The sequence below is a fragment of the Lasioglossum baleicum genome, chromosome 3, assembly GCF_051020765.1.
Source record: "Lasioglossum baleicum chromosome 3, iyLasBale1, whole genome shotgun sequence".
Lineage (NCBI taxonomy): Eukaryota > Metazoa > Arthropoda > Insecta > Hymenoptera > Halictidae > Lasioglossum > Lasioglossum baleicum.
In genome coordinates, this window is record NC_134931.1 from 1,683,578 (window position 1) to 1,707,177 (window position 23,600).

Genomic DNA, 23,600 nt, shown 5'->3' on the forward strand with positions numbered 1-23,600 from the left:
CACTCGAAGATCAAGATATGCAACGACGCAGCGTCTTAAGAAGTTCCAAAATCGTTTCCGAGTCGAGCGGACTGCAAGATTCCGCAAATTCGCTGGCGGAAAGCTCGCGTGTCTTTTTCAGGTGAGGCGAACGATTTTCTTGGTCCTCGGAGCTCTCCGTAGCGACGCGTATAGGATTGTTAGAGGCGGAAGGGCGACAGAGGAGGAGGAAAGATGCGGGAGGAGAAACCAGGAGACGAGGAAGAGTCGGGGACAGGGGGCTAGGAAAGAAGCGCGGGCGGAGAAAGAAGGCGACTGGGGAGGACGCGGAGGGGCTACGTACAAGGAATTCATGAATACGAGATTGCACTTGGAGAGCCCCGGGTAAAAGGCTGCTGCAGTTGCCGGCTACTGCTCCACGGTCGCGTCGAGACGAGTAAAAGCGGACGAACGAAGCGTGGCTAGGATCGAAGAAAAAACTACCGCATCCCAGGAAGCGATTTTAAACGATTTCGGCCATCGTTCGGGCTCGTTTCCGATCGAAGGGTCCGCGGGGACAATGTCTCCGCTCGGAAGGAAGGAATTCGGAGTCTTTCGAGGACTGGCGGGATTTCCTCTTCGTTGGCTCTCGACTGGTCAGCTGGGTCATCCCAATTGCTTACTGCACAGTGTCATCTTTCAAGGTTCCCTTCCCGAGTAAATGATCGAATCAGCTTTGACGCGCTGGAGTGAGAAGTAGAAGAAGTAACAGCGAACTTCTTGCAGCCGGGGCAAGAACGAGGAGATAAAATGTGACAGAGGACGTTGGAAAAAGTCGAGGGCCGGTTAGCGTCGTTGTTCAAACGGAGGAATTTATTTTTAGTCAGCTCTTGCTTCTTAGCGTCTTTACCGGCAAGACTTTTTGCTCAACAGGTCGGTTTAACCAGGAGTCAGGAGTAAACACTTCGTTTAATTTTTAAGTATTTTAAACGTGTTGCCTAGCTATTCTTTTACCGAGGGCGACTCGTTGGTTCACAATTAAAATTGATGTTGAAGGACCCATTAAGGAGTCCTCAGCCATGGATGATACTTTTAAAGATTATGCAATAATGACAGGTAATGTGCGAAGCTTTTCTACAAGAAAGACGCGCAGCTGATACCAGAGCTGAATAAGCTAGAAACCTGGCAACGCTCTCTGCCAGTTTACGGCTGTTTCGAACGTGGAAACGTGGACGAAGCGCTGCGAGAGAGAAGCGGTTAAGATTATCGGCGAACGTGGCATCGCGAAGCGGAGGAAACAGGGGGTGTAAGCTGCAATGGAAATAGGTGGTCCAGTATATGTAGTTCGGCCCTAGCAGGCCCTGGTACTGAGGTGGCGTTGATGGCATGCCAGCGCATGCGCACTGATCATGAACGACGCGACGTCACCAAGCGGAAGCCAACCACAGCCAAGGAAATAGTTGGTCCAGTATATGTAGTTCGACCCTAGTACTGAGGTGGCGTTGGTGTCGCTGCAGTTTTTGCGATACATATACCAAAATTTTCAATGCTTTTATAAGATCGTCGGTGGGCCAATCAGCTAAAGAGTTGGACTACCAAGCGGTAGACCGAGGTTCGAATCCTGTTGGGGTAAACAGTTTTTTTTACAACCGTCTACCGCTTTATATCTATATATACTGCCATTAGTTCGGCCCAGTTCGGCCCTACTACTGAGGTGGCGCTGAAATACTGGCCACTTCTTTAACACGGCAGCTTGCACCCCCTGGGAGGAAATCGTGGCCGCGCAGATCTCCCCGGGAACCGAACCTGAAATATTCATCCCCCTCAGCTATTGTTACTCTAGATACGTCGGCGCCTCGGGCCGGTATTCCCAGGCCTGCCACGTACGTTCGAAAACGAACGTGCTCACCCGAGCCCTGCGGCCAAGTCGCAGAAACTCCCTGAAACGCGAACACGACCGGCTTGTTTCGCTGGTGAACGTGTAATTAGTTTCGGGGATCACCGAGGACACCCTTCGGAAACTCGTCTGGATCGGTTGCGATACCCTGACAGCCCGCAAATTATTTTCCGAGGCGGTCTGGCTAAAAGTTCTCGGTGCTGAGACACCTACGGTTTCAACAAATGCGGACCGTTTCATTAAAGAATTTTGAACCGGCACGAAGATTCGCAGCGTACCTACAAAAGTGGCTCTCGATTCCAGTAAAAATAATAACAATGGTTAAATAGAGGTTGGGAGAGTCCACAGACGGCGTCTTTGTACCAAGTAGCGTATAAACAACGCCGGTAAAAATTCAGGGTTTTTTTGCGAGACGACTGTGCGTCTCGGCGGTGTTCGTTCAGTCGGTGAAGCGTTTCCCGATCGATTTGCAGCAATGAATACGGTCTGTCCGGCTCCGGAGTGGTTTATTGAACGATTCCGCGAACGAGCTCGGAGCGCGATCGGTACGCGGCTCGCACGCGCGTGTAGATACATGCGTGGAAAACGATGACGCGAGACGAGGAGAGGCCTCGTGGCCGCCGCAGATCGGCATGGAGACCATAAAGAAGAAATGAGAGAAGAGAGATAGAGAGCGAGAGGGAGAGAGCGGGGAGAGGGACAAATGACCGCCTCGTGACTCCACTGTCAGGATCAACAAATCCTCCCGCCGTAGACGCGGAACAAATGCACGCGAGTTGTTGATCGCGTACGATCGAGCCGGGCTATTTATACCGGAGAGCTCGTCGACGCTCGCCGACGCGAGCTTCGAGGGAGTAGATCGAATGGAGATCGATGGGCTAGCTTTCCAGAAGTGGAAGACAGCTCCGCGAAGCTGATCCGCGCAGCTGGAGGGACGCGATCCGCGCCGATCCTCCCCGGAGCGGCGATCCTGCTCCCGCAGGAATCAAACGAACGATCGGCGCCGATCCGACCAGACGCTAACCACCGGCCTTGCCAGGTACACGCGGATACGACCGATACCGTAATGCGTTTGCATCGCGGCTTGCATCAGGGTGCATCGGGGTTGCACATTTCCAGGTGCATTGTTCACCTGAAGTTAATCCAAGCTGTTTTTCTCGGGTCTACATGACCCGAGATGTGACGTTTACGTTATCATAAATACAGGGTGACAAGAAATAACGGAGTTAAACATTTCTTATTATGATTCTGTCAAATCGACGAATTTTTAAAAACCAAATGATAACAACCATAAACATAGACCTTTAGTATTCATACATTTAAGAAGTTTCGAAGTGGCCACCTTTTGAGCCGATTCAGAGGCTCAAACGTGTTTTGAAATTTTCGGCTATGGGCCGCAGCTCTTCTGGCGTTATTCGGTCCCACAACCGGCGCAGAGATTTTTTCAGCGACTCGAAACTTTTATGGGGCTGAGCACAGGCCCTAGCCTCCAAAATCGACCAAACGCTGGAGTTCATAGAGTTGAGATCTGGTGAGTACGGCGGCCATTCCGCAGATGTGATGAAACCTGGAAAATGGGATTTGCTACGGTTTTCGAGGATCAAGGGGTGAAAATCAACCAAGAAGTGTATCGACGGGACATTCTCGAAGCCGTCCTACTTCTGTGGGCCCAACAGCACCTCGGCGATCCGGAATGGACGTTACAGCAGGATTCCGCGCCGACGCACAGGGCGAAAACGACTCAGGAGTGGTGCAAAGCCCATTTTCCCGGTTTCATCACATCATTGGAATGGCCGCCGTACTCACCGAATCTCAACCCGATGGACTACAGCGTGTGGTCGATTTTGGAGGCCAGGTCCTGTGCTCGGCCTCATAAAAATTTGGAGTCATTGAAAAAATCTCTGTACCAGGAGTGGGACCGAATGACGCCAGAAAAGCTGCGGCCCATTGCCGAAAATTTCAAGACCCGTTTGAGCCTCTGTATCGGCGCAAAGGGCGGCCATTTCGAAACTTCTTAAATATATGAATATTAAAGGTCCATGTTATGGTTGTTATTATTTGGTTTTTCAAAATTCGTCAATTTGACAGAATTATAATAAGAAATGATTGACTCCGTTATATCTTGTCACCCTGTACTATGCTTTTAAATATTGTTTCATCATTATGCGGATTTCATGCATCTATGACAAAACTGGGTAAGCACCATTTAAAGCACTGGACATATTAGAAAGATTTAAAGACAACTGCGTATTGGTTTTAGTTTAATTAGGTAATGAAACGAAGAAAGAAATGTTTATTTCGCTCTTGTGTCTTGCAATCAATGCAAACAATTTTTCTTTTGCATAAAGATCCGGAGTCTAATCATTATACATATACATACTGTCCAGAGTACGAGAAGAAACTAGCGGGAGGGGAACGGGGCAAGAGGACCGCAAAGGCAATATGAATGGTCAGGCTTCTTTCCCCGTTCCCTTGCCGCTAGTTTTCTCTCGTGTTTCGCACAGTACAGGGTGAACCACGAATCTTGACCAGTAAAGATTACTCTGTTATTAGCAGTCCGATCGAAAATGTTTTTGTCAGGTACAGCATGGTTTCAAGAGAGCTTTCACGTGATTATAGGAAATTTTTTGTAGGAAAACATTGAAAAAGAAATTTTTTAAATGTCATGATACTTACCGAATTCGCCTTGAAATCTTCTAACAAGTAGACATAAAAAAATGATAGGTGTATTTGCAAAAAATTGAAGGTGACTGGAATATCATGAAAAAAGAGTTGGCGAAAGATTTGCTATAATCACGTGAAAGCTCTCTTGAAACCATGCTATCTGATTTTTGTTACTTCGATTTTTTATCAAGATATGAAGGTCACCTTCGTGTATCATAAATCTAATTGTTAACGACATATTATGGATATAATTTCCCATATGTATAATAGCTGTTACCTGGAACATAGTAGGTGCTTGAACTGATATCCCTCAATTTGAATAAGTACATATGGGAAATTATATCGATAATATGTCGTTAACTATTAGATTTATGATACACGAAGGTCAACACTTTTTTAAGTAGAATTTTGTGCTTCATCCGAGTTTGAGTAAAAATATTGGGCATTCTATTTAAAAAACTGAAGGTGATCTTCATATCTTGATAAAAAATCGAAGGAACAAAAACCAGATTGCAGCACTGTATGTCCCCCTAGGAACCGTACAACATTTGTTTGAACATTGTTTTTGTACAATAAATAACTTACGAGTTTATTTGAGATCGTCATGTTACAGGACTCTCTCTCTCACCGTGTATGTATACCCGATAATGTTTATAAAGTGTCACACTTTTATTCGTCGAGTCACCGTAACCCAAAGGAATACGAAAATGCAGTCTAAGTGACAGCAGGGTTAAAAGAACGACACTTGAAGTTGTTCAACGACGTTCGCCGATGCTTATGTTACGAGCCAGGGCCGCGAGCAGCACGAGTGGCCGGCGAAGGGTTATTACCCTAGGAATATGATATAAATTTGTTAGTTAAGGAACGCGGACGAACCCAATGCGAAATTGGGGAGCCGCTAGGATTATTGACAGCGAGGACGAACCTGACGCGAAGTCAGGGAGCCTCTAGGAATGGAGTCAAACGCAGACGAACCCGATGCAAAACCGGGGAGCTGCTAGGAGGTTGTATAATAGCACAGACGAACCTGATGCGAAATCAGGGAGCTGTTAGGATGCGGACGAACCCAATGCAAAACTGGGGAGCCGCTAGGTTGGATAAATCTCTGTTCGGACAATTGGAATGTCGCGAAAGAACCTGATGGTTAATCAGGGAATTGCTAGGATAATTAGTAAGCCTCGTAACTAGTATAATTTAATTGATACAATCCGAGCGGTAAGATTGTATCATGTGGGGACGTTCAATTACTTGGTTAGGATATTGGACGATAATTATGGGTTTAATGAATTTGAGTTAATTATCAAAGAAGACAAATATATTCTTACTATAGAGTTTCGTTCTACAAGTGTACTTGTGTCGCGAATGAACTGAATTTAGAATAGGAAAGAAATTGAAAGGTGATATTACCTAAGCTAAGACGCACGGTGTTGACGCACTGGCAATGCGGGGGACTCGGAGCAACCTTGTCACTGCCTAACAGATTTTAGACCGAACTCGCGGAATCTGTACGGTTAAACTTTGATTCAAAAGGAACGAACGTCCGATCTCACTGGTAGTTGACTTCCGAGATGCAGCACGACGCGACACTATTCGTGATTACGACAGTACTAGCCCACGAGAGTAGAAATGTAAGGGCTTATATAGCCCTGCAATGACGGGTGGTACTTGTCAGTACCCTTCAAGTGAACATTCGTATTTTGTCAACGACCAGTTGGTCGTGCGTACGTTTGGGCCCTAAACTAACCTAAACAATTATGTAGATTTATCTAGGGAAAAACTCTGTTCGTTTATCTAGGACGGTTCCTGCCAGAGATGATATTGAACACCTGTTCGTCATCCGTAACATCTCCCCACCAAGAAGAAACATCGCGGTTCCCGTGATGCTTTCTCATCAGGAAGGAAACGTCCTAGATACAATAGACTTTAAGAAAAAAAAAGAAAAAAGTGGAGAGAAAAAAAAATAAACTGAAGAGAAAAAATTTTTAACGAGTGTAGTGTAGGTGTAAGTGTACTTATTGCTAGGTGGTGCTCAGGTAGAGACTGCTGTCGGTGGAGGTAGTCCTGCTCCTTAGAAGATCGTTATGCATGGTTTCCATTTGCTGCTATATTACGGATTCGGACTATATTTGTTATTAGTTCCGATAAATAGTCTCCATATGTCTTCAAAATTGTACCGGTTGGAAATGAGGTTGGCTCTCGAGCCTGTTTACCAAAAATTAATTCATATGGTGTGAAGTTGGTAGCTTCATGAACAGACGTGTTATAAGAAAACATTGCAAACGGAATTAATAAATCCCAATCCTCGTAGTTCTCCATATAGTGTTTGAGGTATTCTGTAAGAACAATATGGCTTCGCTCCAATGATCCATTAGTTTGTGGTCGGTATCCGGAGGTGGTGATTTGTTTAATCTTGAATATTTCTGACAGATTTGTCATAAGAGTTCCAATAAAGCTGGTTCCCTTATCCGTGAGTATGGCTCGAGGTGTCCCATATATTGCAATAAAATGCCGTGCAAAAGCATCTGCGATGGTAGTGGCTCGGATATTAGGTATCGCTACTGCAATACAATATTTGGTTAGATTGTCCTGCATGGTGAGAATGTATCGGTTCCCTCCAGGTGTAATTGGTAATGGTCCAACGGTATCTAATGAAATTTTTTCAAATGCGTCCAACGGTGTGTCGGTGATCAACATAGGTTGTCGAGTTTTCGTTCTGACTAATTTTTGCTCCTGACAACTTTTACATTTTCGGATGTAATCCTGAATTTCGTTGCGCATGTGCGGCCAATGAAATCTTGATCGAATGCGATTGTAGGTTTTTGTAACTCCTTTATGCCCTCCTATTAGGCTATCATGTGCTTCATGGATGATTTCTTGCCTGTCTTCTACGGAAGGTGTAGTAATAACACAGTTACATATTGTAATTTGATAAGTTGAATCTGTAAAGACTTCTTTTAATGCTTTGAAAAGTTCATCAGGCGATGATTTATGATGATCTCCGGTGGCGGATATTCGAAAAGATTTGCTCCTATTTTGTTCTAAAGCAGATTGAAGAGTTTTCAATCCATTAATTATATCCAATCCTTTTGGTTTATCATAGAAGTTATCGGAAATTACAATGCTGAAGGTTTTAAATAACCCATTGTTTGAAATTATGACCTGTCCCTTTTTCGGTCGTGCAGCTAAAAGTTCTTGCTTATTTATCAATCCCGTGTCCAGTAACAGTTTTCCTACGGGGGTTATTAGGTTGCGATCAGCTGATATGAAATGTACATAATGGTCTTCCTTTGCGGTAAGGGTGTTTGAAGAAATGCTAATCCTCTGTTTCGGTTCCGGCGGCGCTTCCAGGTCAGTTTCGGTAGAAGAACCATCGGTATCGGCGTCAAAGAATGGGTAAGGGTCGGCTGTGCGATCAGGTAGTTGCCGCGTCCTTGCTTTGCGTATTATATTGTTTGGAAATCGAATTACGTTGGGTTGCAAAATTCCACCTATTTCAGGAAATGGTACCTGCGGTATGTAGGGTACATCCTGCTGTAAATTGTTCCTATTCTCTATAACGGTGTTTTCCAGTGGCTCCTCAAACGAAATTAAATCACCAGATAAGGTCGTATTCTTATCCGTAGAAAAAATTTCTGTGGAGTTTGCTGCGGGCAAAAAATGGCGTGCGTTGTCCTGATCTTCGTCTGGCATCACTATCTCTTTAGATAAACTCGGAAGAGTTCTATTTATGTTAATAATTGGTGAGTGTTGAACCTTCCCCAGGGCGGGTTGTTCCGTCTCATCTGAACTGCTGCTTGTTTGTTGATATTTCGGCCGTTTTTCTCGGTCTCGATGTAGTTGTCTGACGCGTTGTCCTATTGAAACAGCGTCGACAGCTGTTTTCGGTATTTGGATTTTAAAATCGGGGTCTTTGACTTCCCTCGGGATGAGTGGTAAACAGGTGGAAGTAGGATTACGTGATAATGCATCAGCATTCTTATTTGTTTTTCCAGATTTATGGACAACCTGATAATCATATTCTAATAGTCGGAGCTTCCATTTCATGAGTCTTGATGTCGGATCTTTCACAGAATGCAGCCAAACTAATGGTCGATGATCTGTAACCAATGTGAATTTTGTTCCGTACACATACGGTCGGAAATATTTGACGGCGTATACCATTGCTAAACATTCTTTTTCCGTGGCTGAATAATTTCTCTCTGCTTTGTTGAGGCTGCGCGATGCATAAGCAATTGGCAGATCATTTCCTATTTCACCTTGACTAAGCACGGCTCCAACGGCATATTCGGAGGCGTCTGTTGTAACGACGAATGGTTTGCTAAAATCTGGATATTGTAAAATAGGCTCTCGACAGAGTTCTTCACGTAACTGCTTAAAACTGTTTTCCTGTTCTTCAGTCCATTTGAATTTTTTGCCCTTTCCTAGAAGGTCAATTAAAGATTTTGCTTTTGTAGTGAAATCTGGTACGAATCTTCGGTAATATCCTACTAAACCCAAAAACTGTTGTATATTTTTCTGTGAGGTAGGCGTTGGGAAATCCTTGACAGCCTTTAATTTTCGGGGATCAGGTTTTACTCCCTGTCTTGAAATAATATGTCCAAGGTATGCAACTTCTTTTCGTAAGAATTCGCATTTATTGGTTTGAAGAGTTAAACCATGTTCTCGCAAACGGTTTAATAATTTCCTGACTTTAATGTTGTGTTCGTGTAATGACGCAGCGTAAACCACGATATCATCCAGGTAAATGAAAACGTCCGTTCCCTGGAGTCCAGTTAATACCTGATCCATGAGGCGTTGAAAAGTAGGTGGTGCATTTTTCAAACCAAACGGCATTCGTGAAAATTCATAATGTCCATTAGGGGTGGTGAAAGCTGTCTTCTGTCTGTCTTTCGGATCCATTTCTATTTGGTGGAACCCACTAGCAAGATCGAAAACGGAGAAGTATTTGGCTCCTCCGAGACGATCCAATATTTCCGTAATTTGAGGCAGTGGATATTTATCGGAAATGGTCTTCTCGTTAAGCGCACGAAAATCTATTACCATGCGCCAACGTTTGTTTCCTTGCGCGTCTGGTTTTTTGGGTACAATCCACAAGGGTGAATTGTACGGAGATTTCGACGGAGTAATAATACCATCGGATAATAAGCCATTGATTTGCTTTTTTATTTCCTCTTGGTGTACAGGAGGGTAGCGATACTGTCTCGTGTTAATCGGAATCTCATCAGTTGTATGTAAGGAGTGCTTGAAATCAGATGCCTTCCCTAATTTATCTCCGGGGAGATAAAATCGATCGGGAAATTCCTTTATCAATGCGGTGATGCTACACCGTTCTTCTTTGTTCAGGTGACTCAAATTTAGCGTTTCGGAGATTCCCTGTATCCTATCTTCTCTAGTTTTGAAATTACAATGTTGACGTACCTCTGAATAAATATCTTCATCTGATGTGCTCAAAATGTCGTAAGGTTCCACGATTTGTGGCTCTATTTCTACGTCTATGGCTTCCTCGCTAGTGTTGGTTGCCATAACATGACATTTTCCTCCGTCGTTCAGGACGGCGGCTTCTCCTATGTAGAGTTGTTTGTGCGTTTTTATGCGTGGTAAATAGCCTTCTTTTATCCTTGGATTAGCTATTCTTATGGCAATTTGTTGAGATGTTCGGGCATCGATGCGATGTTTGGTCCGTACATCTGAGTCCTGCTGGTAATTTGAAAATCGAATAGGCCTGATGGGCTTATTTTTTAATACCAGTGTCCCATGGTAATAAGAAATTTCTGCTTCTTCCTGTTTTAAAAATGGGCTTCCTATAAGTCCATCTGCTTCTATTGCAAGGCGCTTCACTACGTAGAAAAACGCAGGAGCTTCGTGTATGTGAAGTATCGTAGTTCCTAGAGTGCGAATTGGATTTGTAGTAAGACCAGTTATTTCAATTTCTTCGCGTGAAACAATTTCTGCTCCTTCTCCTAAAACGTCAAGAACTACTAAATTTACGGATGCTCCACCATCGATTAGAAATTCTCCCGTGCCTGATTCCAGTTCTGGGATTTTGATTTTGATTCGTGGTGCTGGAGCTTCCTTGATGAGGGTTTTTCCTCGAAGCGGACAGTTCTTTGGCGAACTTCTTTGTTTTCGCTCATCGTGTCGCCTGTACGGTGAGCGCGATCGAAGTTTAAAGATTTGTTCGATTCCACGGACGAATCTCGCGAATCTCTTTGGAATCGCGGACTACGCGGTCGATTCTTGCAGAATTTTCCATCGTGTCCGGATGTTCCGCAATGCCAACAATACGATTTTGACATGCGATTCCTATCGGAATTTTTAAAAATTGTATACCGTTTCTCTCCGTCTCTCACAATTGACGAATCCGAACGGTTGGAGGGGGAACCGGAGGGGCTCCTGTGACGCAAGGTCCAGGCAGACGCTCGTCCTTCTCTTTCCTCCTCAAAACCAGATGGTCTCGTGCGTTGATCCCTGTGTCGGTCATATTTGCTTGGAGATAAGGGATATGACACTTCACGATCGCGGTAGCGAGAGTCCTGGTCATATGAATCTCGGCGGGACCACCTTGATGGTGATTCACGCCGAGGCGACTGTCGTCGATTTCTTAATCTTTTATCTATCTGTAGCACGGCGTCGTAAGCATCCTCCAGATTTTTTATATCCTTCAAGATAGCCGACACCTTCAGGGAAATCCGATCCGGTAATCCATCGATGAAGTTTTCAATGACGTCCTTTTCCATCAATTTGATAAATTCTTCAGCATGTGCCTCGTATTTTTCCCTCATGGCTCCGCGCGTACAGTAGACCAAGTGGCTTGTCCTATCGATGTATTGTCGTAGGCTTTCTCCTTCGCGAATATGTAGTTTCGCGATTTCCACTTGATAATATGATAGGCTCTTGCCGGGAGCGAACCGTTTCTTCAAATGTTGAATTAACGCTTTTACGGTAGTAAACTTGTGCTCTAATGTGCATCTACGTGCTGGCCCGACGAGCTTAGTAAGAACAATTGCCAGATACTCGGTTTCCGTACCCTCCGGAATCAAAGTTAACCCGTCCTCTAAAGTTTGCGCGAAACGAATCAAAGAGGGGTCTTCCCCGTTAAAGGTCGGAATTGTCGAAGTAACATTCTGTAAGCATGTCTTTTGCGTCAACAGCGACATAGAGTTTGCAAGCGAAACCGTCAAGTTCATTATGTCAACGAAAGAAATATTTGCAGCTGAATTCGGCATTTTTAAAGAATGTAACTAGAGAAAACTAGTATATTATCGAAACCTTTTAACTAGGAAAACTAGTATATTATTGGTATAAAAGCGTGACTAGCGAAAACTAGTATATTGCTAATAATATTGAGACGTAACTAGGAAAACTAGTATATTGTCAATACTCAGGTACGAGTAATTTAACGTAGTAAACCCAAAATTAAAGTGATCCTAAAATAATTGAACTATCCCACCGCTGTCACCAGTTCTGTTACGAGCCAGGGCCGCGAGCAGCACGAGTGGCCGGCGAAGGGTTATTACCCTAGGAATATGATATAAATTTGTTAGTTAAGGAACGCGGACGAACCCAATGCGAAATTGGGGAGCCGCTAGGATTATTGACAGCGAGGACGAACCTGACGCGAAGTCAGGGAGCCTCTAGGAATGGAGTCAAACGCAGACGAACCCGATGCAAAACCGGGGAGCTGCTAGGAGGTTGTATAATAGCACAGACGAACCTGATGCGAAATCAGGGAGCTGTTAGGATGCGGACGAACCCAATGCAAAACTGGGGAGCCGCTAGGTTGGATAAATCTCTGTTCGGACAATTGGAATGTCGCGAAAGAACCTGATGGTTAATCAGGGAATTGCTAGGATAATTAGTAAGCCTCGTAACTAGTATAATTTAATTGATACAATCCGAGCGGTAAGATTGTATCATGTGGGGACGTTCAATTACTTGGTTAGGATATTGGACGATAATTATGGGTTTAATGAATTTGAGTTAATTATCAAAGAAGACAAATATATTCTTACTATAGAGTTTCGTTCTACAAGTGTACTTGTGTCGCGAATGAACTGAATTTAGAATAGGAAAGAAATTGAAAGGTGATATTACCTAAGCTAAGACGCACGGTGTTGACGCACTGGCAATGCGGGGGACTCGGAGCAACCTTGTCACTGCCTAACAGATTTTAGACCGAACTCGCGGAATCTGTACGGTTAAACTTTGATTCAAAAGGAACGAACGTCCGATCTCACTGGTAGTTGACTTCCGAGATGCAGCACGACGCGACACTATTCGTGATTACGACAGTACTAGCCCACGAGAGTAGAAATGTAAGGGCTTATATAGCCCTGCAATGACGGGTGGTACTTGTCAGTACCCTTCAAGTGAACATTCGTATTTTGTCAACGACCAGTTGGTCGTGCGTACGTTTGGGCCCTAAACTAACCTAAACAATTATGTAGATTTATCTAGGGAAAAACTCTGTTCGTTTATCTAGGACGGTTCCTGCCAGAGATGATATTGAACACCTGTTCGTCATCCGTAACACTTATTAGGGAAAACAAGATTGATTATTAACTAGATTATTAATTCGATACATGATTTCATGTCGCGATCTGGAGGATCGAGTTCCATTCAATTACGCGGAACAGCGCACGAAAATGTACGATACCTACGATGCGATCTCGGGCGATACCCGCGGATGCAAAGGTATCGCGCTCGCTATGATTTTTCGCCGGAGGATCGAGGAGATCGGCGAACGAGAGAGATCTCCGCCGTGCCCTCCCGCAGCGTCGACGCCGTTCTTTATTTCCTCGATCCACCGATCGGAATCGATTCGCCGTCGGGATATCGCAGGTTTCCTACTAGATCCGTGAAACCACTCGCAATTCTTCAAACTTTCCACTGTTGCCATACACTGTCGCTTTGTCCCTGATTATAATTATCTGCAGTTATCATTGCAAGTGAAGGTAATAAAGAATTGCTGCAAGTCCTCGCTAGAATCGTTTCTTTAGATCAGAACTGAACAAGTCAACGTTTCCTTCACCGAATATGGACACAGAAGCCTCAAAGCGTTTAATAAAATGTGACTCGATCCGAGCAGCCTTTTATGTCGTTTTTCCTTCGACACTCATAATTGTTTCGCAACAAAGATTCCGTATTTGTTCGCGCGAGTGGCGCAGAAAATTCTAAAAGATTCAAAGGTTTATTGAAATCGATCCGATAAAGTGAAATATACGAAAGCAGACTATTCAGATTCCCTACACGCTGTTCCTCCATGTTTCCACGATAGATCGTAACCGGAATGATGCATAGGATCGGGCACAGAATGCTCTCCCAGCCGCCTGCGCCCATCCAATACGATTTCAATCGATAAGTCCGTTTCTGGGACTTTATGAAATCCGATATTTACGTCCCTCTGCTGCCAATAAAAATGAAACATTGACGGATAACGATCCCCGAGACTCTTCCGCTAAAATTGCCCGTAAAACGCCGTACGGCGGCGGATTCAATATCGGTATCGCGGAATCTCTGGTACGCTCGTCTCGCTTTTAAAGTCTCTTTAATTCTGCGCAACACTTGGTAGCTCGTCCTTCCGATGCAATTGCACTCGTGCAACAAGACTATCGCGATGTTGAATATCCACTTTCGAGAAACTATAGTTGTATGTACATTCCGTTTGAAATAATGTGAAGCAGGGAACCGAGATCAAAGATATGTTGGGCAGATATTTTTAACTGTTTCCCAATTTGGTACACTGATAAAATGAAGTTCTCTCCGCGTACACAGAAATTCTCCGACACCAGGAGAAAGCAGAATCGAGAACGCTTAAGAATGTGGTAGAAACAGGCAAAAATCAGCAGTCCACCTGGCAGTGGGTTTCCGAGAGCCAGGACGAAAGATTATCTGAGTTTTCAGCGAGTGTCAGCGAGCATCGGGACAAACGCTCCTTTGTGTCCGAGTAACTCACAATGGGAACCGTGATTCCGAAGGGGAACTTGAAGAGACGGTGGACGATGATATCGGAAGTGAAGGATGATCCTGGTTCACGATCGCGGATCACAATGATCTTACGCCCACGAGCATCTATTCGTGGTAGAACAGAGTGAGAAAGAGAGATGGGTGCAGGAAAGAGAGACGGAGAGAGAGATGGATCCCATCGCGTTGCGATGAATTTATCCACGGTGGAGATCCCCAAGTTGGATACCTGTGGTACACACGTCGGTGCACCGGTACACCCGTAATGTGCGGTCGTCGGTTCCGGTACGCTCGCTATCTGGATATTCTGCTAGCCTATGCCGCTTAGATAAGGGTTGCCATGACATCGATCGCTTGCCAATAACCCCGCGATATCCTCGTTACGATTACCGTCGCTTGACTGGTAATTAACCGTGGCGCGAACCTGCACCGGTAATTGCGATCCTGAAGGAGATCGTCGAGCTTAAGGTGTGTTTTCCTTTCCGCGTCTGGACGCAGCGTTTTGTTATCCATACTTTATTCGTCGTAGCTCTCTGCTGTGCCTCTGGACGCACAAGTTTGCGTTCCTATGATGCGATTTAGTATGTCTTTCCTTGTATTTCATTTGCGAAGAAATGCGGAAGAGCATCGCCCAAACTCAAACACGTGCGTCGATCGATTTACGTTATGTGTTCGACGCACGCGTTTGCGTTTGTATTTTCGCTTCGAGACCTCTGAATGTTGCGCCAGACCCAAATGCAAGCGTTCTTTGACCTACTGCTTTCGAAGCAGCCCAGACGCAAAGCCAAGCGTTTGTCGACCCACTGCTTCAGAATACTATTATAATAGCAGAACAAGCAAACCGAGAAAAATGAGTTTTTAGGAGCTTGTAGTGAAAACATAAGATTATTCACTCAAAATGTTGTTATTTGAAAAAAAGGTTTTTTTATTATACCATTTATTTTGCAATTGTTTTGAACAAATGCCGTGTTTTGACAGTGGGTCACTTTTTAAAAAATAATAGAAGGGGATATAGCCACAAGTGTCCCCTTTACGGACCTCTTTTTAACAAAATGAACGTTTGAAAATTGACGAAATTAAAATTATCTGAAGTGAACCCTGCACCGCGATATACAGCCTCGGACGGCCGAAGAACATTGGCCTGGATCGTGACATTTTACTATAACTCTTGAAATCGGGATGAAATTTCCACTAAAATTTATTAAAAACTGATTTTTATGTACTGGTAATTATCGTAATAAATATATATTTTTTGTTTCAATTCTGTTGACTTAAAATCAAATTCTAAATTGTTCATTTGTTGCTTATTTTGTAGTTTTCCAGATAATTATAAATCACCGATGTCTTTGGCTATAAATTTCGCTGTATTTCTTGACATTTATTCTTCACATTATGAATATTTCTTGAAATACAGAGAAAATAACCAAAGACATCGGTGATTCAGATTATTTGGATGACTACTAAATAAGTAACAAATGAACAATTTAAAATTTTATTTTAAGACAACAAAATTAAAACAATTAATTCAAAAATGATCATAAGAAATATATATTTATTACGATAATTATCAGTGGGTAGGAACCGCTTTTTAATGAATTCTAAATTGCCTGATATTCGTAAAATGTTTAAGACAGGTGACCTGAGTCGACATTAGAAAAGTCTTCTTTGGAAATACTCGAGATAGAATTCTAGTGAAATTTTCTTTCGTGTTTTTATTTATAAAGAGTATACCTAATAAGGAATGTACTTATTAATTGAAGTTAAACTTCCTCTGGCTATGTACTGAAGTATTGAAGGGCTGCAAAATTGATGAAGCGGACGATAATCCGACTATGTATATTCCAAAGAATGTACATGCGATGTACATTAAATATTGAAAATGTTTTGATTCCAGGTAGATGCATGTCTCTAATGTTAACCTTTAGTGAGGTCCTATCTCTACCGTGGAATCAGCTCCGCTCAAATCCATTTAGATCCGAACTTATCACTTTTTTCGATCACACTTCCGGAAGCAAGTTCGTTCGCTACTCGAAACCCACCTCGGCAATTAAGAATTAATAGAGAAAAGTAAATTTACGATAACGGCAATGGAACGAACGACACGTTCAGTCGGCAATTCCGAGGAAAGCATGGCATATTCGAGGGCGATCCGAGCAGATACGTGTGTTTCAATTGCAAAACCAGGTCGCGATATTTCCCCGATCCACGCGCAGATAAGACATCGTTTCTGCCGATAATCTCTGTGCATGCGGTTTTTCCCTGGCCAGATACCGTCGAGGTATGTATAGCGTTCGCCGTTGTGTATCGCCGTGGAGAGAGAAAAAAATCGATAGCCAGGTAAAAGCGGTTCGATGTTTTGGAATTTGATGCCTTTCAGCGAGTATACACGGCGGCCTGCCGATTAAAACGTTTTCATTTGGCTAATGAACGCGAGGACAGGTAGCAAAACACCGTTGGATGTGCATATTCGTATACATAGCATAACTGGGCTAAAGCGACGCCCCACTTTTCCTTCCAATGAAATAGGGGAACAAAAGATCTGACAACTCTGCTAACAGTCAGAAGCGGCGGCAGAGCCAGTGATAATGTGGGTTATATAAATTAGGGCAAGGAGAGCGGACGACGTTATGAATAGGTTAACGATCGAAGATTCCCTCGGCGAGGAAACTGACTCGTTTCCGTTTTGCCAACCGGTCGAAACGATTCCCTCTTTTCCCCATCTATTTTTCAGTCGCCCGAATCGCCCGGCTCCGACGATCAAATTTTCAGAACGATCGAAACTTTAAATTAATCTCCGAGGACGAATTATTCGATCCGGGATTAAAAGTTGAACGCGCGACTCGTGCTATTACGGGCATTACGATTTCGTTATCGCATCGACGGCGGATTTCTGCGCGGAATAAAAATTCTCTGCATCTGAATAGAATTCTTTTCCGCAGCATTTTAATAAATGATCAGCGATCGATACTCTTCAGTTCTTAACTCTCTGCAGTCGGAGCTATTTTAACTGGAAAATTAAACGTTTCTTCCGATCTAGAATAATTCTATTCTAAATCATTTTTTAACTTTAAATGCTTTTAGTAATTGATTAGATACCAACATACAGTGTGGACGATTTATCTGAAGACATTCAAATATCTCGAGATCTATGCATCGGATCAAAAGAAGTGGGTAATGAAAGTTGTTCGTCTCGAAGGGGGTTTCAGTTCATTCTAGTGATCATGGGAAACCCCATTCTAAACGTTCTATTCCTCCGACAAATCGAAGAGGGGACTGCTCGACGCGCCTCTGTGAAAGAAATTGCACCAATAATATCAAATCAATGGAGAACCAAGATTTGCTATAAAAAAGGGTTTCCTTTGAAGATTTTGAAATAATTCCCTCTCCCACCCACAAGAGGTGGGAGTGGAGGATCAATTATGGTGTTATTGAATAGCATTTTTAAAAATATCAAATACGTCTACTTTTATTTTTATAATCTGATGTGTATTTCTCGAGATATGCCCAATTTTCAACGGTTTTTTACCCATTTTGATTTTTGTCGATTAAAATGCAAAAACTCGTAGGTCAAATTCGATTACTTTTTCTGGAGAATCCAAATCTGCAATAAAAAATGGGGGTTCCCATTTAAGTTGTTTATCTTCCCCCACCCTCACCCCCAGGGGGTGGCGGTGGGGGGGGGTCGAGTTTGGTATCATGTCCCAGTTCGAGACGAACACCTTTCATTACCCACTTTTTTTGATCCGATGCATAGTTCTCGAGGTATTTCAATGTCTTCAGATAAATCGTCCACCCTGTACAATAATCTGAAGAATATTTCGAATAATCCTCGACTGCTAAGGGTAAATTTCTATTATAAATGTATGAAATCGCACTTTTCTCCTTTTTCATTTAATTTGGTGCTCTCTGTACGCGACAGTGTGAAATACAATAATTTAAATGGACATGGAAATTCGACGTATATTGTCAATATTCGCTTCAATATTGACGGAGGACCATATCGATGGAAATATTTATCGTCTCGGAGCGTATTGAAGCGTCCTATCAATATTGACGGATATTGGTAGAAAATTATATCTTCTGTCAATATTGAAGAACCGTTTGAACGTCTGGGAGGTTTATTGTCAACATTTCTTTCAGTATAAGTTGCTTGTGCGACCGCGAAGGGAGAACATAGCTGACCCACAGAGCTCCCCTTCTAGTGATCAGGGTTCCGTTCGGGATCGGGATTTGACAACCCTCCTTATAGCGGCATATCGTGATTATCCGGAATTGTGGCGTGTGAAGTCAAAAGATTATTTTAACAAAAAATGCATTGAAACAGTGTAAACTAGACTTTACGGTTGAACAATTAAAAGAAAGAATGAAACAGTCCCGCCAATATTGAAGCGAATATTGACAATATTGTAGATCGTCCAGGGGTCACTTATCATCCGATATCAAAGTTGGGCAAAAATTTAATCAACGATTGACGACTAAATTTTTACTTCAATCGTTAATCGTAATTAACAATTAATCTCCTAGTTTAGTGGTTAAAATTGCGATTAACGATTAAACACTTATTAATCGTTAATTGCGGTTAACGATTAAATTTCTACTTTAGTTGTTAATTGCGATTACTTTCTTTTAATCAGCGATTGACCATTAACTTCATCAATCGAATGAATCAAGCGTCGATTTTTCAATGATTTCTTCTTTCAATCAACGATTGACGATTAACTTCATCAATCGATTGAATCAATCGTCGATTTTTCGATGATTTATTTTTTTAATCGTACACATTAATCAATCAATCATGATTAAAATTTTAATCGATTAATGCCATAGATCAAGTACACGTGCAAAGAAGTTCAGCGGTCGAATGTTCGAGTCACCGTGTTTCCTGCATGATTTCCATCATTCCAGAAGTAAGTACTCGGAAAGACGCGTAATCGCCGCTGATAAAAAGCGCATGCACGCGTCGCCGATTCCCTGTCGTGACAGCGAACTATACGTCGGATCGGGCTCGTTTCACCGCACTGTTCGATGACTTTTGATATTTAATCCCCGAAGACAAGCACCGTGGCGCTTTCCCTCGCCGTCTCCGGATTACGCAACTGCTCGCCCGAGTTGAAGTATCGACGCGACGGGAGAGACGAGGATCGACTAGCCCGGAAAATCGAAAATCCCCGGGATCGAGGGACCGCGATCGATCCCGGCTATCCAACGCAACGGTTCCGTTGAGCCGGCTGAAAACGAAAGTCGTTGCGCGACTTGAGAAGCTCCGCGGCCTTGAAGGCGGCTGGCTCTCTCCTGTGCGTTCGATTATGGTTGCGACGCTTTTCCAGAGCGGAGGCGACGTGCTTGTTAATTGTAATACGAGCCGTTCATTTGTCAAGTTGATTGAGTGGTGATGGAGAATTGCAATATTTGAATCTTAGATTGGATTTAATTTTTACAGTCGATTCGCATTACGATATACATACTTTTAGTGGCATTATTTATCTTTCTTTGTATCTCTCCTCGGCAGTGTTTTCGCAGTTAGAGGAGTCAGAAAATTTAGCATCATCCAGGTTAATATTGTTAACAGAAGAACAGCAGTTCCCTTTGTTTCAGTGTGTACAGCTGCAAGCTCTCCAAGTTTGAAAGAGTGGAAGATTAGAGTGATCTCTACCTCTTGATTCAGGAGAGGGTGGATCACTCGACAGGAACGACTAGATTGCTCTAGCGGAGCGGATTGTCGCTAGAAAATGGAGTGTATGACCACTCCGCTAAAGAGTCAGTAGACAGATAATGACTCCGTAGCCGAGCGATCTGTTGCGAGCCGGTGAAACTTTTCAGAGGATCACTCGGAATCGATCATTTCTGATACGTCACTCTTTCAGATTCAGAGGGTACGCGCAGCAGTTTTCGCACCGTCATTCACATCGCTAATAGTAACGAAGAACAGCAGAGTTAAGAAGGCAGAAGGAAGTTACTCACTCGTGTTATCTCGATCTGACGTCGAAGGGATTAGTCTGACGCTTCCAAGAGATGTTCGAGGATGGAATCGCGTCTCTTCCGCTAGATTGTTGCGCGAGGTATATTAACACTTTGAATACCGGCGGGCCGATCTTAAAAATCCTATGAGATAGAAATGATTTATTTAACGAAACGAAACGTGAAACGCCAAGATGTATAATACTGCATGTTGCTCTACCAGCTTTCTAGAATTTTGCATTTTCCGATAGTTAATTCCATCAACCATTTCTGGGGGAGAAGGCATTCAAAGTGTTGGAGAAGCTCTGCCGGTGAAAGGAATTCAGCGAATGGTTGGTTCGGTCTTGCAGCAATCTAGCGGAAACGCGGGACCGGTCGGCGTCTCCGCTGAAAGTAAGCTGCGTGGTCGCGTGACCTTCGGGGACGCGTTCGCGTCACCCTTGAACGTGAACCATGGGTCAGCAGAAGTACAGTTGCTCGCTTAACCGACACATGCACTTATCCACTATGGTACTTGAGCGCTGAAAGGCGGGAGCTGCTGTAAGTGCATGCAAACCGAGCTGGAAATAACTCCGGTTCGTGGTGCTACGCTCGCGTCCCGTCCCATCGTATATCGTGTCGCGTCGTCGTGTCGCGTCGCGTCGCAAGGACGGAAGCGCCGTCGTCGGTTCGAGGGACGATCCCCGGCGACTAATTAAAGCGTTCTTCCCGTCCTCGCTCTCGCCGGCGCGGCGCGAGTCGATCGCGAAGCTCGCGAGCGAATCGATCGACCTGGCGGTGTTCCGTGTCGCGACGCCGAATTTCAATCTCGCCGCTTCATCGCTTCGAAGAAACGAGACCAGCTGCCGATTCGATGGCGCCGCGCGACCGGAAGAACTTCCTACAAGACAGGCATGGGCGAGCGCTCCCGGTTGGCCCCGGGAGCAACCCCTCGGAGCAAATTGGGCGGGAGGAAAACCTCCTCACGTTGTGCTCAATCTTTGGTAAGGTAGTTTTCTTTGTATTTCTGTATCAAGTGTGTCCCCTGGAGACGTGGTTTCAGCTCTCTGTGCATTGAACACCTTGAGTGGGCGTGATTTCGATGACTACTTTGTGTATTAGTTGCTTCGAGTACTTCAAATAGGCCTGTTGCCGTTCCTTACTTCGTACAGCGCGTTGCCATTTTTATGTATAGTGTCACTGAGGGGCGCGGTTTCGTCCCTGTTTCAATACGAAATACCCCGAGAGGGCGTGGCTTCTTTGCTTGTTTTGTATACAGTACCCCGCAAAGGCGTGGTTATAGCTCAATTTATATAGTCTGCCTTGAAAGGGGTGGTTCGATTAATATCACTGTGTGTAGTATTTCAAGGGGCGTGGTTTCGTAGCTCTCTAACCCCACAGAGCCACCTCTGCCCATGCCTGCTCCAGGAAGAGACGAGTATACGTTACGCCGGACGTGACTAGGCGGAACATCCCCTAAGATGCCGATACTGTGCTCCACATGGTCGGTGAAAATAAAAGGGGAAAAAATTGGTTTAACCGCCTCCGATCGTTCCCTCTTTTTACGAGCTACCCCCAGTCTACCCTCCACCCCTTGCTCTCCGAAACATCGTTATTCTTCTACCCCTAGCCGAGCAAAAGAGGGAGAGATACCCTGCTCTCACGATTGGGGAGCCTAAAAAGCCGGACTCACGCATTCGATCACCATCAACTGCGCACGAAATTGTTCTTTATTCTGCGTACGTGGTAGTCTTTGATCATTCTTTAGTAGTTCTAGTGGGACATCGGCAACGACATCGATATATTGGTTGGTAAATATTCAGAGATTACCGAACGCGTGGTCCGGTTCAACCCTCAGACCATCAAAGGGGTTTTTCCCGTAAACTTATTAAAATAGGACCTAAATGTTTAACTTTATGTACACACTATCGCACTATCAAACTGTACAGCCCACACTATCTCTAGCAACGACCACAATTGCAATCGTTTTCTAATCGAACATCTAATTATATCTCCCGATGCAACTGTGGTGAAATATTGCAGCATGCTACCCCTCCTGCATGTAACATCTTTAATTTAGCTCCACTAATAACTAATACACGGCGCAGCAGTAATCACCTGAAATCGATCGCTAGCCGATCATCTAACCGCGAAACGCTAAACCTTGACCGAGAACGGAGGCAGTCCAAGGGTTGCAAACAAGACTAGGGGGTTGCGCAGACGACGCCATCTCGCGATCGCGTCCTGGAAAGAGGGTTGCAAAATAATTTCCGCATGCACGCGGAACGTTCATCGTCACGGAAACGAAAAGTCGAAAAGAAGAGGAAGAAACGGCCGCGATCATCGACGAAGGATTATATCGATTGATAGAAAGACCCGGTTTTCGATCGGTGGTAGCAAGTTGCATAGGTGGTGGTGGTGGTGGTGGGGCGGGGGTGTGGGGGTCGGATGCATGCTATTAGTAATAGTGAAGACGTACCCTGTACCAAGTGGCCACCTGCGAGGCGCTCGAAAGGGGTGGAGAAGCGGTGGTTTATCCGCGACGCAACACACACACCAGTAGGGTGCAGGGTGAAGGTCGGGCCCGAGGTATAGTTCGGTATAGTATTTTCGTTCGGTATTGTCGGTCGAATCGCGCGTGCGTTGTCACGCAGTACGTAGGGGGTTGCGCGTTCGAAGAGGCGGGCCCCAACAAGACGATAGCACATAGGTGAAGTGGTGGTTGGTGATGGTGGTGGTTGGTGGTGGTTCGGTGGTTGGTGGTGGTTCGGTGGTGGCGGGTGTAGTGTATTCGCACGCCCCGTGCAAGTGAGGCAAAAGCAAAAACAACAACAACAACAACAACACCACAGGTCAGAATCAAATTAATACACGATTAAGAATTAGAGTCTGTGTTAGCCGACAGGATATCGCCTGACCGGCTCTACGCGAGTATGCTAGTTCTTTATATCTAGTGTGTGCGCACACCTGTACGGCCTCGGACATCGTGGATACATCGTTTTCCATGAAAAGCTGTCTCTTATACACTTAAAGTTGCAATCCAAAGGAACGACAGTTTAGTCGCAAAAGAACTGAAGCATTTCGAAATAGATACAGCAATTTCCGGGAGATCTATGCCACGATCGCCGACGATGACCGTACATCTTCCCGGCGTGCTCTTAGAGACGAATGATGAAGTAGT

At 44.3% G+C, this 23,600-nt stretch overlaps 1 protein-coding gene across 7 annotated transcripts in view; it reads right to left on the reverse strand.

Annotated features, from left to right (window-relative positions):
- Positions 1-23,600, reverse strand: part of Prosap (SH3 and multiple ankyrin repeat domains prosap) — a 268,014-nt gene that overhangs the window by 62,366 nt on the left and 182,048 nt on the right. For 4 of the 7 annotated variants that reach the window (XM_076420216.1, XM_076420219.1, XM_076420218.1 and 1 more), the window contains exon 4: positions 22,899-22,916. The exons of the other annotated variants lie outside the window; for them this stretch is intronic. In XM_076420216.1, coding sequence (XP_076276331.1) covers positions 22,899-22,916 — 18 coding nt within the window. The remainder of the gene's footprint in view (positions 1-22,898; positions 22,917-23,600) is intronic. 7 annotated transcript variants of the gene reach the window in all.